This window comes from Barbatula barbatula (assembly GCF_947034865.1).
Source record: "Barbatula barbatula genome assembly, chromosome: 11".
In the NCBI taxonomy this organism is placed as follows: domain Eukaryota; kingdom Metazoa; phylum Chordata; class Actinopteri; order Cypriniformes; family Nemacheilidae; genus Barbatula; species Barbatula barbatula.
The window spans coordinates 19343360-19361093 of NC_136774.1; the positions used below are offsets into that span (position 1 = coordinate 19343360).

At 38.6% G+C, this 17734-nt stretch overlaps 1 protein-coding gene across 2 annotated transcripts in view; it reads right to left on the minus strand.

Moving 5' to 3' along the window:
* faf1 (Fas (TNFRSF6) associated factor 1) overlaps positions 1-17734 on the minus strand; it is a 60892-nt gene that overhangs the window by 12681 nt on the left and 30477 nt on the right. For both annotated transcript variants that reach the window (XM_079468255.1, XM_079468256.1), the window contains exons 9-15: positions 15785-15874; positions 14868-14982; positions 14726-14789; positions 14507-14588; positions 8853-9007; positions 4486-4622; positions 3493-3581 (exon numbers count right to left, since the gene is read on the minus strand). In XM_079468255.1, coding sequence (XP_079324381.1) covers positions 3493-3581; positions 4486-4622; positions 8853-9007; positions 14507-14588; positions 14726-14789; positions 14868-14982; positions 15785-15874 — 732 coding nt within the window. The remainder of the gene's footprint in view (positions 1-3492; positions 3582-4485; positions 4623-8852; positions 9008-14506; positions 14589-14725; positions 14790-14867; positions 14983-15784; positions 15875-17734) is intronic.

Here is a 17734-nt window from a genome sequence, read left to right on the forward strand (position 1 = left end):
GGTTTGTCATTTTGATCTATCACTTTTGTACTCACGGTATTTTATGATATTGTAAACTGCATTATGGAAATCCTAAAACAAATATTCACTAAGAGCGAATCTATCCAAATAACAATCCCATTGTATCTTTGACGTACGAGATGGTTCCCTGTCATTGTCGGCAGTAATGGCCACATACTGAATTGTATTGTACCGTCTGACACACTAACTGGGTGACCACTGAAAGAGTATCTTATAGAAGTGAATACATGGAGTTCCTCTACATACAATGGAGGGCTCTTTTATTCTCATCTGTGTGTGTGTGTGTGTATCCTGTTTGTTAAAACCCAGCTGCAGGTCTACCTGCTGAGTTTGAAGACTGTTGCTTTTGTATGGCTCTGCTCCTGTGATTGTTTTCGGCCTTTATAAGACTAAGGGCCTTTTCTCCTGGATGGACTTTTTGTGGAAATGTGAAAGAGTTCTGACTACACAAAGTGAAGCAAAAGAAAAGGAAGGATACAGGAGCGAAAAGCGGGATGGAGAACAGAGGCTGATCAAAGGCGAGATACATCCTCAAATTCTATTCAGAGCTGTAAAAGAGTGCGCGGGGGCCGAGTCGCATTATAGGAAGAGTGTGTGGGTGGATGAGGGTCTTTCTCCACGCTGAAAGCGAATGTGAACATTGAAACAATTCTGACACAGGTGAATCGGGATTACAAACTGGACCTTTTATGGTGGACATAAAAACAAATAAACATTGACTTTTCCGAAGACAATGTTCTTTTGAAGAGCTGCCAAATCTCTTGCATTAAACTCTTTTTTTGTGCCACTGTTATGATAAAGCCATGAGAATTCGTCATTTAAAGCAGTTTAGACACACATGATGACACACTTAACCGCTTCATACAGGTTTGGAATGACATGAGGGTGAATAAATGATGAATGAGTTTTCATTTTTGGGTCACTTTCTCCAATAACAATGTCAAAAATACAAAAATACAAAAAACATTCTTGTCTCTTTCTCTAACAGTCTACAAACAGTGACTAAGTGTCGTGAGCTGTGCTGAAGCAAATGAAGCAAGTGAATAACTATTTTCCCCTTGACTGCACGACCCCAGGTCACGTCCCCTACACACTCTGAGGAATGAACATCTCACTGAGTGAGTGTGAGCTTTTTCATCTGTTTGTGGATCCAGACGGTGTACATAGTGCGTATGTCTGTCCGGACAGACGGGCGGCCGTCTGTGGGTCACTCTGAGTCACTGAATGCAGAGGGGACACGCACATGGGGATATTTCTGCAAGGGACTTTAAAGGGCAATCCTAAAATGGCATGCGGTCAGCGGCGGTACAAGAACAAACGCTTTCTAACAACAAGTCTCCCACGACTCCTCTCATTTGTTTACAAACACAAGGGTGACACAAAAGGCTCAGGTCTGGCGCTGAACTTCAACAGAAGTTCAGTTAAATTATAAAGAAAAGTTTTCTCATTACAGCACACAGAGAATATGAAGGTGTGTGTGTGTGCGTGCGCGCGTGTATATATAATATAATATTTATTTATGATATATATATATATGAATGACTTTATACAATTAAAGAAAGAATTGGCGAACATGTCAAAAGTTCAAAAAAGTAGCATTAAAGTAGTCCATAAGACAATCATTATATAATTATTATATTATTATTATCCTTATTATAATTTTTTTCCGCAGTCTTTTGACAGCTGTGGCACAATCTAAATTTAAGAGCGACAGCTAAGATTGGTAAACATCATCATTTTTTTAGGGGAGCGTTTACACGACAACCTTTACAATTAATACCGGAAACTTTTAATGCCTTTTCACCGTTCATTTAGGGCCTAATAATGCTAACATGTGATTCTATATGCATTTTCTTGGGAACAATATCATCATCACCTCCTCTGCGTAAACGACAACAACACAAAGTTGTGAAAACGGTGACATCATGCGAAAGAGTGTTACATGCTCAGTCTATAGGCAGGCATGCGTACCTGACAGGCACAAAGTGTTTCTTAACAAAGTGGACTTTCTTTTCAAAGTCTAAATATCAGATATCAAATCTTTTCGCAAAATAGAAGATGGAGGAAAATATTGTGCTTAACCCCACAGCTGAAGGCAAAATGTAAGCACTACAAAAAGTGCAATGCTGCATTTCTCCTAGCGCGCTCTATAACCCTAACTCAGTTTCTGCCCGTTCTGTGCTTCACAGCCGAAAAAATGAGGAGCAAACCGTGAGCAAATGAGTTTCCAGCCGAAATCCATCACCATGTCATTCAAACAGTTATTCAAGCGATCTGACTGAGGGAAGCAGACATTTCACACACAAACGGATCAAATGGAAAAGATACAAATCATAAATAAAGTTTTTAATTCAACCATTTACCAAGCTGGAAAAACCAAACAGCCTAATGAGAAGACCAAACAAAACACCTTCAGCAAAAGTTCTCTCAAAAAGACAACGGCACGGAAAAGTTATAAGACCGCATGAATCATTTCTGTTGCTTTATGTAAGCAATGAATTCAAAGCGTCCCACGCAGGTGTCCAAGCAGAAAGGAGAATGCTGGAAAGAGGCAAGAATTGTCAAGACCTATCTCATCATCAAGTCAATCGGCCTCGGGGCAACAGTAACCTGTCTGAAAATTTCCCACCAAACCAGAGACACACAGGTGAGGATTGATTCACAGCGGGGGTAGACAGACCTGTCACGAGAATGGGGCGTGTAACAAACAAAACAATTAGTGTTTTTAATTAGTCAGGAAGTTCATGAATGTTGCCTAGAGGTATTTAGAGATTCACTCTTAGGAGTCAGCTCCCATGTTGCAAAGGAGTCTTTGCAAGTTTTGGATTCAAATCAACAGATGGACACATGTACACTGTTTTTGTTTGCCGAGCTTTCATTGATTTAGACAATCTGTGACCACAACACACCGAGCGCGTATCCTGCCAGCTTTGTGTCAGGTCCACGAGCTTACATTACACAGTCAGCTAAATTGTGCCTTCAATGCCACAGTTTGTCTGAAACCCAGACAAGCATACAGATGTAGGCGGAGCATCTTTTCTTCTCTCTGTTTGATGAGGGCGACTTTTATGAGTCAGACAATGAGCGGTCATCTGTCCCAGCATGCCCTTGATACTTTGTTGTGGCCTAACTATATATAACTAATCCAGAAAAACATCCGTACAGCTTTATATACATTTGACTTTGAATGAAATGAATTACAAGCGACATGCTTTTGATGCAGCAGATTACTTTCTGTAACAAGTGAGCACAGAGACCGTGACAAAACAAGATCACTCCCATTATAACTAACAAAGCTGTCTACAGTACGGTTAAATAGCCCTCAAACTATTTCAGGTGTAAACTTCTTCCTAAAGCCAAACGTAGTGCTTCTAGCTTGGAAAAGAGAGCCTCAGCCATAGACAATAAATACATGAAACATAAATATTTGTTATTATACGGAGGGTCAGTCTCTGTCTCGTGTGGTCTCACCTCATCTTTGATATCTTCTTGCTGCTGTCCGGTGAAGATTTCCATAGCTCCCATGAGTCTCATCATCAGCTCATCCACTGTTGTGTTGCCTTCATCACAAAAATAAACACACACACATTAACACAACAATCAGATTTTTGTGAAATAATTCAAGATAAATCTTCTGTTGTACAATGCAAAATGTGTTGCATGGAAAATTGCTCCTAATGGTATGTTATACATACGTGAACCCTGTTTTGACCATGTGACCTTTGTGTAAAGGTCAAACAGCCATAAAGGTCAGATGATGTGTAACATTTTAAAATCATGTTGGGAAAAAACTAAGCATCATGTATTGAAGAAACTTCAGTAAACTAAAAGGGAAACATTAAAAACTAGCAGAACTATGACATTTTTCCTTACATGTGTGTTTTAAAGCATGGTATGATGTGGATAAAGGTGTACACTTGAGTATCTTATACACCTGTGTGTTGTTTAGGTTTGTGGTCTTTTTGGTTCTTTTTTTAGTATATACAGTATATAAAAATTGTGTATATATATATACATTTTTATAAATATCATGTTTTAATTTGATATATTACCTATACCTTTTGCAGCAACAAAATAAACAAATGTCATGTGGCCCAAATTTAACTTCCGCTAGACCTCCAAAATAGAAGTGTCAAGTAGTTTTGATGTGATTTAATACAAATGATTCACAATAAAATGTTAATATAAATATAATTATAAAATAAAATGTTCTATTACAACCAAACCATAAGTTAACTTTGAGCAAGGAGCGTGCATCCTATACATTTCTTTTTTTATTTATTCTATAAATGCCTATTAAATTACAAATATTACCTATAAAACATTTAGATTTTTTCATACATTTTGATGGTTGTATTGTGTTAAAAACCAATTGTGATGGGTTCGCTAGACCCGTAAACACAGAGTAGAATATGTGAACGCCATACTAGGGTACATTTTTAGTCATTCAGTTATATACATTACCTTGAATAACATTTAAAACTTCATTTGATGTCCGTTTGCCCATGACAATTAAAAGTAATGGGAACTGGTCAGTCTTGTACGTCCGAATGGTCTGTGCAACAACACTGCCAAAGTGTCTTGTACACATCGTGAGTAGCCTAGAGAGAGGGATAGAGAGGGGGGGGGAAGAGAGAGATTTGAGTGGACGGTGGACAGACGAACAATCACTGAGTTTAATAAAAGTACACAGCTCATCATATTAACAGACTTTAAAACCAATTCTGGCTTTGGCTCAAAGCGTGGACCTTCTCCAAACACTCTCCCATCTAAATTAGTATTCAGCTCTCGCATCGCTGAATTTGATAGGGCAGAGAGGATTTCTTATTCCATTACAAAGACAGAACTTTAAATTAACGTTTCGCTGAAGGAAAAGGGTAGCAGGGAGACTCGGAGAGCTGGCAGTAAATGTCATAATATTAATGAATTGCTATAGAGCGAATGCAAATATAGATTAGCTTCTCTCTTCTTTTAATAACGGTGGCTTTAATAACTGGAAAGTAAAATAGAGTAGGTGGAAAGCATGTGTGATGGGTCACGGCCAGCACTGGAGAAAAAACCAGAGAAAGAGGCCAATTTTACCCGGTTATCAGAGAAATTGAAAAAAGTTGGAGATGAGTGTGCAGTGTATGTAAAAATCAAATGCAGGTGCATTCAGAGTGGCATATTTAATGAAACACACTGTAACCCCACAATGCAATGCATTAGGAAAAAAACAAATAAGGATATGAATGATTTTTGTTAGTGATATTCATTTGCTGAATGATGAATCAGTCTAAAGGCCTCACTATAAAGAAATACTATAAAAACAACATTAGCATCCAAATGACATGAAATTGACAGAAAAACGACATGTGATAGGAGGATTAGCTGAACGGGATAAAGGGTGTCAGAGTGAAAATCATATTATATTTACATTACACTAAATGATACGAAGTCGTTCCACCGCCAAGAAAACCGAAACATCACACAAATAACACTTGCAGAATCTCCAGAGGTCCCATCCGTCATTACAGTTGGCAATGCGCTGTCACATCAGTCATGCATAAGACATTTTTAAGAATGTTAAGAGTTTTCAAAGGACCTCAGGGGAGTTTAATTGACTGTTTAGTTGCTAACACCTGGTGTTTCAACCATCTTGTCAAAAACAGCCTCATAATCAAAGCGACACATTCTCGCTGCCTTGCTCATCCAATGCTCATGTCACGCTCTCGAGTGTGTGAACCGTCATATTTCGGTGCACCGCCAGACTCGCATGAACCGATTGAGGCATGTCACAGCATCAGGCCATCTTCAGGTGCTACAGGGCGTGCACGGTTTCTTTCTCTCACAACAATTCCTCATGGCCAATGACACTCAAACTATGCATTGATTTTCAACGATACAATTGCAAAGCAATAGCACACAATGACAATCTCACTGAACATTCCAAGAAATAAAAGGCAATGAGTGAATACCTCTTGTTTTGATAATATGACCTGTCAACACTCTTAAATATATGGGTTACTGAAACAACGAAACTATTTAGGGAGTTTCTAGATGTTTCTTTACCTCAAGATATAATGGTCACACTTTAGAGTAGGGACCCATTCACACTAGAATTACTGCTTAAAAGGTAGTTTTTAGGTGTAGGTATTGGGTAGGATTAAAGGATGTAGAGTAAGGTAATGCAGAAAAAGGCATAAATGTGTGCTTTATACATAGTAATATAAAACCAACATGCATGTTAATAAGCAAGTCATTTGTACTGAATTGTAATGAATTTGTGTACTTTAATATAAAGTGTAACCGATATAACATACCATACGAACACATACATAAACTAAACTTTTTACATTTACTTAAGGAATTCTGTGCCTGTTATTATCCACCATATATAAGTCCTATTTTAAAGGATAAAGTACATTCGGCGGGTTATAGCAAATAAACCCGACAGGGTGATTAAAGACCTCGGCGTTAAGCGAAGTAGCTCATACAGTTGGTTACTTACCAAGTGATTACATAATTGAATGGGAAATATTAAAATTTAATATTTTAGTGGCTCATTTTAAATAAATTCATGTCGGCATGTGAAAAGATAAGGCAGAATGCTACATTAAACACATAAGTAGAACTAGTCAAAATGACTAATTATCAATTGTTATGACTGACCAATCAGAATCAAGTATTTCAGAAAGCCATGTCATAAAAATGTATATCATAGATATTCTTAAAGATCCAATGTATGAAATGAAGCTGCATTTAGTAGTGAGGTTGCGATTTGAAACCGTTAGTTCACTTCATCCGAACCCCTCGCACCCCACCTCCCTTACAAAGCACTACGGTGTCTGACACAGCACTAACATGAGTTTCCACTTCTTTGCCGAAGGAGATAACGTATTTGCAAAACGCGCTCTGTAGCGCAGTTAGTCCGTTTAGGGCTACTGTAGAAAAAACATGGCGAATGCCATACAAGGGGACCTGCGGTGTATGTAGATAGAAATAGCTCATTCTAAGGTAATAAAAACATAACGCTTCACTATGTAAGGTCTTTATACACCTCTGAAGACATACAGCAGTTATGTATTTTATATTGCATTTCTGTTATTAAATCCTAAAACTACACATTGGACCTTTAAAAAGCCACATGCATGTAATTGTTTATGTATGGACAACCACGATACCAAACTTTAGGTAGGCGCAAACTAAAACCAGTGAAATTATTATTATTATTATTGTTGTTGGTGTAAAAACTGCTTTTATCTACAGTGGTATGCTAGAACAGAGCTCTACATTATGTACAGTATTATAGGACGACTTTCAAATTGCGGCCTACACCTTTCCATTATTTTGAGCGGCAACAAAGAGCCCCTGTAGCACCTGTGGGTAGTCATTACATTCCCACTGATCACATTTGGACTTTGAATTAATGCACAATTATGTCGAGTCTATGCGATTAGTGATTCACAGGCTTCATTCACAGAGGTGATGTTAAAATCACATCAACAATCGCAAGTCACTCAGGCCCGGCTCGGGAGCGTGAGAATGAGGTGTGTGTGTGTGAGCATGTCAGGGTGTAAGCATGTGTGTCAGAGGGATTGTGTGTTTGTGTGTCTCTGTTCGCATTATGAATAGCCCCAGATGTTGGCCGCCTTTAATCTGTGGTAGAAAGGCTCAGCTGGGGCAAAAAGCAGAAGGGGAGGGAGAGGGTTATAGAGGCCGGGTTGAACCGCCGGATCCCCTGCAGAAGCGGGTCACTGACTGGTCTTTCTCTCCCCGTCCGCTCTGGAGGGAGGCCTTTAGGGTGAAGCCTACTGGAAGGAAAAGTAGAGGCCTGCTCAGAAGCAAAGCCTGCTGGGACCAATCAAGAATCCATCTGCTGCTTGACCAGCTTCTCACTCTTTTACCTCTGCTAATTTGCCTTGTTATACACATTTTCATTTCGCTCTCTGCACGCTTTCATGAGCAGGCATGGAAATTTAAAGCATTCTGGGATACATCTTCATGTACTTCAAGAATATCAAACGTAAACTAACTTTTCCAAAGTCTTGAACACAGTGCAAGCACATGACAAGCATACCACCAGTCAGTTAAAGGGACAGTTCACCCAAAAATCTAATTCCGTTATCATTTGCTCTCCCTTGTGCTGTCCCCAATCTGCATAAAGTTTGCTATGCTGCTGAATACAATAAAAATATAACCAAGCAGTTCTAAGTCACCATTGACAACCATAGTAGGAAAATTACTATCAAAAAGTGCTATGGTACTCAATGGTGCCCGAGAACGGTTGAGGAAGAGTAAGTGATGACAGAATTTTCATTTTAGGATGAACAATCCATATAAGATTACTGGACAAACATTATTTCAATCAATTGCATCTATGTGGATTGAAAAGGTTCATACTGCATTCCAGATCATTCATATGCCTCTAGACCAGGAAATGGATTTGATTTTTTGGGGTAATTTCTAGAACGTTAATGTTGCAAGGAGCTTTTCTGTATCCTTAGACTTGAAGGAGTTGAAAAAGTTGAACAAAAAAGCAAATCTTCCAATCCAACTGGCATCCTAAAATGAAGACATTCAGACCGAGTGGTGCACTCTATGATGTCTGTCTGTCTAACTGACCCCTTTAGTGGGGCAGATTAGTGCAGATTGCCCTAGCCGGGCCTCAGTGAGCAAACACGACATCTTTTGTTAAAGCTCTCTATGAGGAGAGAGTCGGGAGAGTGGGGGGGATGGGAAGAATGCCTCTCATTAAGAGATCATCCATTTTGAGTGTGAAAACGTTTCCGATCCCCACCGTTCTGGATGATCCAATTGCTGTTGTGATGAGAGATGAAGGACACGCTCACCTGGCTTTATTCGCTTCTTTAGTAACGTCCCAGGCCCACGTGATGAAGTTCTGGCTGAGATATGACACTATGGAGTCCGCACACATCATCTGGGAGCAGAAGACGTTACCGAGGACGCTCTCGTCATTGTGGAGGTAGATGGCCAGCAGTTTTCTCTGAAGGACGGAAACACAGAAATATAAATAGTTGGGGATGGCAAAGAGTTTATGATTCTTGTTCCGGTTCATTTGCAATTACATTAACAATGCAATTCGTAAAGCACCCTTAGCTGACGCCAATAGAGAATTTAACAAAACTGAAATCAACTTAATACAATTCTTTCGAAATGTGTGCTTACCAAAAAGCATACACTTTTGTTTTGAAAGAATGTAGACTTTTAAAATGTGGCTGACAAGTTGACAAGTACATTACATCTAGAAAAAATTTGGTATAACCTAAAGGTTTAAATTTATTTTTTTTGAGAAAAAATCTCTTTTTTTGAATTGTGACAATTTTTTCCTATGTCTATATTATCTGCTCCATCCAATGAATAAAACTCTTTTAATTTAACACATTTCTTCGTGTAATTTTACAATTTTGTTTTTGTGAACTTACACATTTTTGTATTACATTTTTAGTAACTAATGTTGAATTGTTTGCTATGTTTAATCAAAATCTATAAAACTCATTTTTCACAAACAAATATCATAGTAAAAAATTATGAGAAAAGCATTTGGTAGAATGTATTAAAAATGTATATAAATAAATATATTAAAAGACCATAAAGACATCTCCAATTTACAGTGACAACCCAGAAAAAAAAAGATGTGTGTTTAATGTACTATAATGCCAAATGCATACCCGTAAAAAGTAAACCAAAAAGCAGAATTAGAACCTTAATGCCCATTTCAACTATCTATATATATATATATGAAACCAGAATACATCTTATTCTCTCTCACTGATCCACTTTTATTTCATGATTTACCAGCTTTTTCCCAAGAGCTTTAAGGCCAACATGCTCCACCAGGTTCCATCGGTAAAAACACAGAGAGACTGGCCTTAGCAAACCCTGAACAAAACAAACACCCAAACCAAATCAAACTTACGCAGGCTAAATCAAACTTTCTTTGAGGCCGTCAACGTCAAAACAACATGCGAACAAATCGCTTTGTTTGTTTGCTCGAAACGCCTGTGCCCTTCCTCTGTCGCCGCGTCCAAATCCGTACATATTTATGCCTCAGAAGAACGGCGGGCGCACGCATAACCCCTCAACTAATTAAAAAAAGGACAGCACCACAAACACGAAAGGTTTCGCCGTACAAGGCGAGGGGAAAAACCGCGGCAAATTACAGAACAAATCTGGACGTTTTCTTCCTGCTCTGACCCCCAACGGTTCATCGAATGCGGCGAGAGAAACTTCACAACAGCCCGATGGAGAAAAAAAACAGAAAGCGGGTAGAGATGTGAGGGAGGGTGTAAACGCCAGAGAGAAAGTTGGGCTAGGCGGAGGTGTGTGCATGCAAGAAGGAGCGATGAGTGCTGCTGTGTTTGCACAGTGATTAAAGCTCTCGAATGAACCGCAAGGCCCCTGGCGGGAGAGAGCTCAGGCCTCTTTCACCGGCCCAATTCAAGGCCCTGAAAAGATTAAACATTCACGCTGGGTAGACAAGCAACCGAGACCTGGAGAGAGAGAGAGATTTTACCCATCAAAAATTAAGGGGGGGGATTAAAATAAGGCATGCAGTTTATCCAACACTGTTTGTCCTAAAACGGGGCTGCAGAAGTTAACACACTCCCACTTATCAGCAGTCCTACATCTAAAGCATTCTGGGAAACATCTTCGAGTGAACATTACATCTTTGATCTATCTTGTGCATCAAAAGTTAAATTGACAAAAGTAAAAATGTTATCAGACAGAAAAAGGCCCATTGACATCGATAGCATACTCTCTCTAAACTCCGAAAACATTCGGAGGCCTCTAAGATTTCACCGAAGAGGAGGGAGAAGCTACTCTCTCTAATAACAGTGGTCGGTCAGCTCCCTCGTTTCACGCCCCTCCATTACCCACAGTCCCTCCTCCCTACTTTCATCCTATTGTTTTCTCCTGCTTTCTTTCTCTCTTTTTGTGGGACCCTTCGCCTTCAGCAACCAGGGCTCAGTCCAAATTACTGGGTTTGTTCTGGGTTGGAAACTGACCCAAAAGCTCTTTCAGTCACCCCGAGTCGTCCACACCTGCCCGAGAATCCCTAAAATGGCAAGGGGACGTTCAGAAGAGACTGGGACATGGGAGGAGAGATGAGGGAGAGAAAAACGATCTGTCCTGTGAGTGTAAGAGCCTTAGCTTTCACACCGTAGTCAAATGAGGAGTTCCCAGGCTGGCCAACCACAACTCACATTTCACATTCTTCCTGACCAATTTAGTTTAGCTGCCAAGTAAAGGCTTGTTCACTTGTCAAAAAAAAAACCATGTTTACAATATGAATTTAATCCATATTATAATGATTCTAAGCATTTTTTGTCCATCAAATTTCTTAAAAATGTCATAAGATTACTTACACAATGTACCCATAATTCACATGAAAATGAACCATAGTTAAACCAAAGTATTTGTGGTAAAATCATAATGTCCCAATCCACATACCTCTCTCCCTGCCTGCGTTATGGTCAACACTTCCCTGTTCGCTAATGAATAAAGCAAAAAGCCCTTTTTATTTTTATAAAAAGAACACAGATGTGTGGCATCATCTCTGCATTGAACCTCAGTCGCAAAAAGTGCAAATAGCAAATGAAAAAGCAAAAGACACTTAATTATTTAAGTTATTAAGGTAACACTTCACAAAAAGGTTGTATTTGTTAACATTAGTTTATGTATTAGCTAACAGCGAAGACACTTCTACAACATTATAAATCTTTGTTCATGTTCATTTCAGCATTCACTAATACATTTTTCAAAAAGGGTTAACTTTAGTAAACGCACAGTGAAAATAATTGTATTGCCATTAAATATTATTAACAATATGTAATGGTGAAAAATTGGATGGCTCGATGTGAGTTCAAGTTAGCTAATGCATTACCCAACATTAACAAATACAACCTTAACGTAAAGTGGTAGCACAAAAAAAACATGATGAAATATGACATGTAAAAAAACTGTACTGTCATGCTTAAAACAGTCACAGAACTGAAGAATCAATTTTCCTGTTGAAGATTTAGCAGCTTGTGATGACAGAATATCCAAATGATGACAGAATATCCGTTTTTGATACAAGTTTAATATCGCCAAATCATGAATGTCACAAAACCCCAAAAACCCATTTGACTTTGTGTTAAACTGGATAACGCTAGTCTTCACGGCCTCGGTCACACTCTTACAGACTGAAAAAGCATCTTGAATGCAGCTTTGCAACACATATTGCGGGTGGATTGTGTAAGCCTGCACCTGCCTGACCACGAGAGTAACGCTAGACATACAGACGAGTCGCCCATACGTTTTCTTTCTGAAGCATTTTGAAAGGATGTTTTTAATTACAGGCGATGTGTGTGTATGTGCTGAGGGGGGTGAGATGGAGAAAGTGATCATCCTCTTTTGCCTGTAGAAAAGCAAACAATGGGAAATGAGGAGTTCATATTACTGCTCTCTCCTGACCTGTAGCAGAACGCTTAAACAGATGGCACTTACAATGCTCTGCGTACGGGAGACTAGTCAACAAACACTGAACAATAATCTAGTAATAATAATAATAATCATGTTGCATAATTGACGTTTATATTATAAGTGAAATTCAATTCTTAAAAGGATAGTTCTCACAGACTCAACAATCTGACGCTATTTTTTTAAACCTGTATAGTTATCTTCTATGCTATCTCCACAAAAATGTGTTTGTCACAACATAATCGAGAGTGAATACATTTTTTTGTTGGATGAACTATTCCTTTAACATCTATGTTTTTGTCATGTTAAATAACTGAAATGGTCTAAAAAAAAAGTTCGAAACCTGTATATGACTCTTTCTTCTGCGGAACACAAAAGAAGATATTTTGAAGAATGCTGGTAACCAAACAACATTTGCCTCCATTGACTCAAAATATCTTGTGTTTCACAGAAGAAAGAGTCATATACAGGTTTCGAAAGTCAATGGAGGCAAATGTTGTTTGGTTACCAGCATTCTTCAAAATATCTTCTTTTGTGTTCCGCAGAAGAAATAAAGTCATGGTATTTGAAAAAAATACATAATATTAAAATCGTCTATAAAAACCTTCATTTTGATCAATAATTAAAGAAAAAAAGAAAATCCTCTCTCAAAGAACCAAGGAGTCAATATTCCTCAGGTACTGTAGATTTAGAAGCTTAGCTCTGTTAGCATATCAGTGTTAATATCGCTGAATCATTAATGTGTCACAAAACCCACAAAAATCCTCCCTATCTCAATGCTCGCAGCCCAACACGGGCTCCGCCGCGAGACTCTTACGTGAAAAAAAGCACGAAAGGCTATGAATTTTGATGGGCGTCTTTGTGCGGGTGGCAGAGGAGGGTTAGCGTAATTAGCTGGATGTTAAGGGGATTTGTGATGAGGCCTATGTGCTGATGGGTGGCCTGACTCAAGGGTCTTCCGCTGATCCTCAGAGCTGAACTCCGGGGCCCCTGGCATTTTCATTAAGGGCGGATTGAGAGCATCTCCCGGTCCAGAAACACTTCATAAGATGTAGTGTTTTACTTGATACTTATCCTATCAGGCCTATGAGAGAGACAAGTGCCCTCAGAAGAATCGGTCCCAGTCATGCGCACGTGGGCGCTAAGAGCTTGCGGTCGAGAGGACAGGCTGAAAGGTGTTAAAAATGTAGAGATAATGGAGTGAAGGATTGACCCTGTAACAGTAAACTGAGAATACAGCAGATACAGAAGCACAGAAATCAAATACAGTTAACATAAAATGTTTAGAAACGTTGACATACAGTCTCAACGACACAGGTCTTAATGCATCACCTCCACCTTTTAAATATGAAAACTTTGGCAGAGAAACAACCGAACAAAAAAGGAGCGACTGCAGACACTTTTACCGCACGTGGGTAAACAGTGACAAAGTGTGACCCGCCAATAAAAACACTGACTGCCTACAAGACAAGAACATAGCAGGTCACATCCTCTCCTTACGTTAGTTTGTTTTCACTAACACGCTTAACCATCTCCTCGGGGGAGAGCGGCGGCCATTTGTGCCTGCGATGAGGAGAAAAGGCGATCAGCTGGGCTGCAGGCAGGAAGCCACTGCCGCCCGCTTCTCGTGCTCAAAAAACCCCTGAACATCTTGCTGCATCCTCTCAGCCTAATAAGACTGTAATCCACACAAGCTGTCAGTTGATACAAGCCTCCTTATGAGGACACAGCGGGAAAACCAGCACAAAGCTGTTCTAAATAAAGCTTCAGCTGTTCAATGGGAAACGGAAATTTGATGGGGATTTATTGGGACGAGAGGGGGGGAGCGGTTCTGCCAATCAAACCATTAGTTGTGTCTATGTACCTGTTCACCTATAGCTCAATAAAGTTTTGGTAAACTGTCATAGCCATCATCGGTCATGATGACATACTGCTATTAATGAAAGGGTTTTCTGCTGGATTCTGGTCAAAATGAAAAAGAACTGATAAATAAATGGATTACGAAGTTATATACACTCACATCTCTGGCTTTGCCGTAAAAGGCCTCTTGAGACGCTGCTTCCAAGGTGCCGATAAAGAAAACGGGATGGCAGTCGCCATATCTGCACAACAAAACGACGCGTAGTTATTTACAGACATTAAAACATCTTAATCTGAACAAGCAACACCAGGAAATCTGTACACAAGAAAAAACACGTTAAACTACACAGATGAAATGTTTTTGTGGACGGGATCTCACCTTCTAGAAAATTCACCAGTAAAGTGCAGTAAAGCATCACCCTCATTTTCACTGTTCTCTGGCACTGGAGGAAGATAAAAAACATCAGTAAACGCTCGTTCTTTATAGTCCGCCACTAATAAAAGCAGACAACGTAACTTACTCATCGGAGACTTTCGACAACTTGCGCCGAAGACCTCAGATTCATCTACACCAAATTCAGGTGCATCCTCGAAATCATCCCCTTCGCTGTCGCTGACCATGTGGACATCTGTACACTGTAGCATACAAACAGATAGGATATTTTGATAAACTGTAAGTTGTTTTGGATAAAAGCTAGAAAAAGACAGATAACTAAATTAAATGTCATTAATGTTAATAAAGTGTATAAATATATCATCTTTAGCCATCATATTGGTTAAAACAAAAACAATTACAAAAAATATTTTTTTAACTATAACACTTATTAGTCTACAAATGCTTCCATTAAGACCATAAACAGAAACTAATATGAACAGAATATTAAAATATGTTCACATTACAATTCTGTCAGATATTTTACTCAAAGCCATTCGTTTTCTATGCCTGACAATCAAAATTCTTTGTTATATTTCAGGCTTTTCTTGACTGCCTGCAACACAAATACTGAACACAATAATCTTAGTCACTCATTTCTATTGTAATTCCATAAATAAATTTCAATTCAACATCAGGGACTACATGTAACATGAATAGTGCAGATAATACAGCAGCACAAGGTTCGTAAGGTTGGACCAGAAAGTCAGCATTAACACCTGGCAACCCAACACACATCTACACGTTACATTGCCAATTCAGAGAGGAAATTGTACTAAAACAGACATAAGTAAATTAAATATGAGCAAAAATAAAAATGACAAACACCTATTTGGCTGGGAGTCTAATTGAAAAGCCGACAAAACTGCCAACACATCATCCTTTGCTGGAAATCAAACAAATGAAATGCACGATTTTTCCCAGGAATTTTTTCTTTAAGTTTGTTTATGGGATGAATCAATGTGTTTGAGCATGTTTGTGATAGCGTGTTTAGTCTAGCATCACCTCATCTGTCTGGTCCAGCGCAGGAGAAGATCTTCTACACACACTGAGGTGATGACAGGGGTAACTGATGCCACTCACAGCCAGAGTCATCTGTAAAATAACACAACGACTACATTAAACTTCTTTGATGCTATAGATCCCGGTGCACCAAGACATCCATGAACAAGACATTTTTTTGACTTGTTGAAAGTGAATGAACAAACAAACAAACAAACCAAACAGCCTATAAACCATGACTTTTAGGAGTGACCCATTGTATTTAAGAGAGCTGTCCTGGGTAAAGTTTGCACACACCACCAATATTCATGTAAGCAGACTTGTGATGGAGGTTCAGGCTTCTTGATTCTCTAAAGAGCATCACATGCAATAGGCGGTGAGCAACTGGTGAAGGCCCGAGTACCTCATTAACTCACAGGCTAGAGTGGAAATGTCAGCAGCGCTCTACACTACAGGGACTCATTACAGCCGCCTGCCACACACACACACAATTCCATTCTCTAGACTCTCTACGACATACCTGATATTACCACTTAAGATCCCTTCACTGTACGTTTAAATTGCTGTTACCTAAACAAACACAGCTGTCAATACTTTCTGCTAACAGATAATGCTAAGCTAAGCTAATGGATGTCACATTTGTTATCTTATCTTGTGTTTACTTTAACTGTTCATCTACATTTCGGTTCTGTGGAATTTTGCAGGTTAGCTGTGTAGTGTTTGTATTCCAGTGATCCATTGAACTAAACTGAAATATGAAATGAATAAAAACATTTAAACATTAACTAGACAAAAAAAGATTTTCACTTTTTATATGCGAAGGTCTTGGCAGAGGTATCGGATAACGGACATAACAGATTAAGCGTAAAGAAGCTTTGGTTCAAGCACCATAATATCCCACGATGCAACTCGGAGAGGATTTCAGAGTGTCAAGTACCTCAACAGTGCGCTAACTCCCCCAAAACATACAAACACACTTTTTGTGATGGCCCACACAGAGAGAAGAATCACAGATATTGTTTCTGTTCTACGTTTAAAGACAAAGAGTAAACATACAGTATTATCATGTGGTATAGAATCAGTGTCAGAAAACATAGAAAGATCACTGTGAACACAAATATCACATCCACCACTGCCTAGTTATTTTCACTTTTTCACTTAAATTTTTTACTATTTATAGACGGATTCAGCTTCAACAACATCAACAAACGTTATGTGCCACAAACTTATCTTCCGGTAGACCTATGCAAAGAATCAAATGTTGAGTAGTCTTAAATTAATTGAATACAATGAATGTACAATAAAATATTAATATGAATTACAATTAAATATAAATTAAATATAAAATAAATTGTTATATTACAACCAAACACAGACTTGAAGGTAAATTCGGGCCAGCGCGCGTGTCCGATGAAACATCTGTGCCGGTCTGCAGATTTTATCGCGTAGTGTGTGATGCCCTGTTTTTCTGCAAAGTTTACATTCTGTTTTCAAACTCCCAATAGTGCAAAGAAAACACGAAAATATTAATTTTTAAACAACATATTACAGATCAGTTTATAAATCTATATTTAAGAAGTTTAACTTCAAATTAATATGCGAGTTCAATAGTAAAAATGTTTATATTTGATGGAATAATGCTGATCCACTTAAGTTCACTTTCACAATGTTACTTAAAGCTCAAAATACAGAATTCCTTATTTTTAATCACCATTCCCCCCCCTCTGTGAATGTTATGCCCTTGTTTATTTAAAGGTAAATTGACAGCCAATCAATTTTAACTGAAATAATAAATGTGTTTAAATGGCAAACCTACGCATGCAAGCTTAGAATATACATAACATCATGAAACGTTGGTGTGGATCCTAATAAAGTTATCTATATTGTTCTTGATATTGAAATAATATATTCTTTATGAAGATGTTATGATTTGCCAATCTACGCAAACTAGCC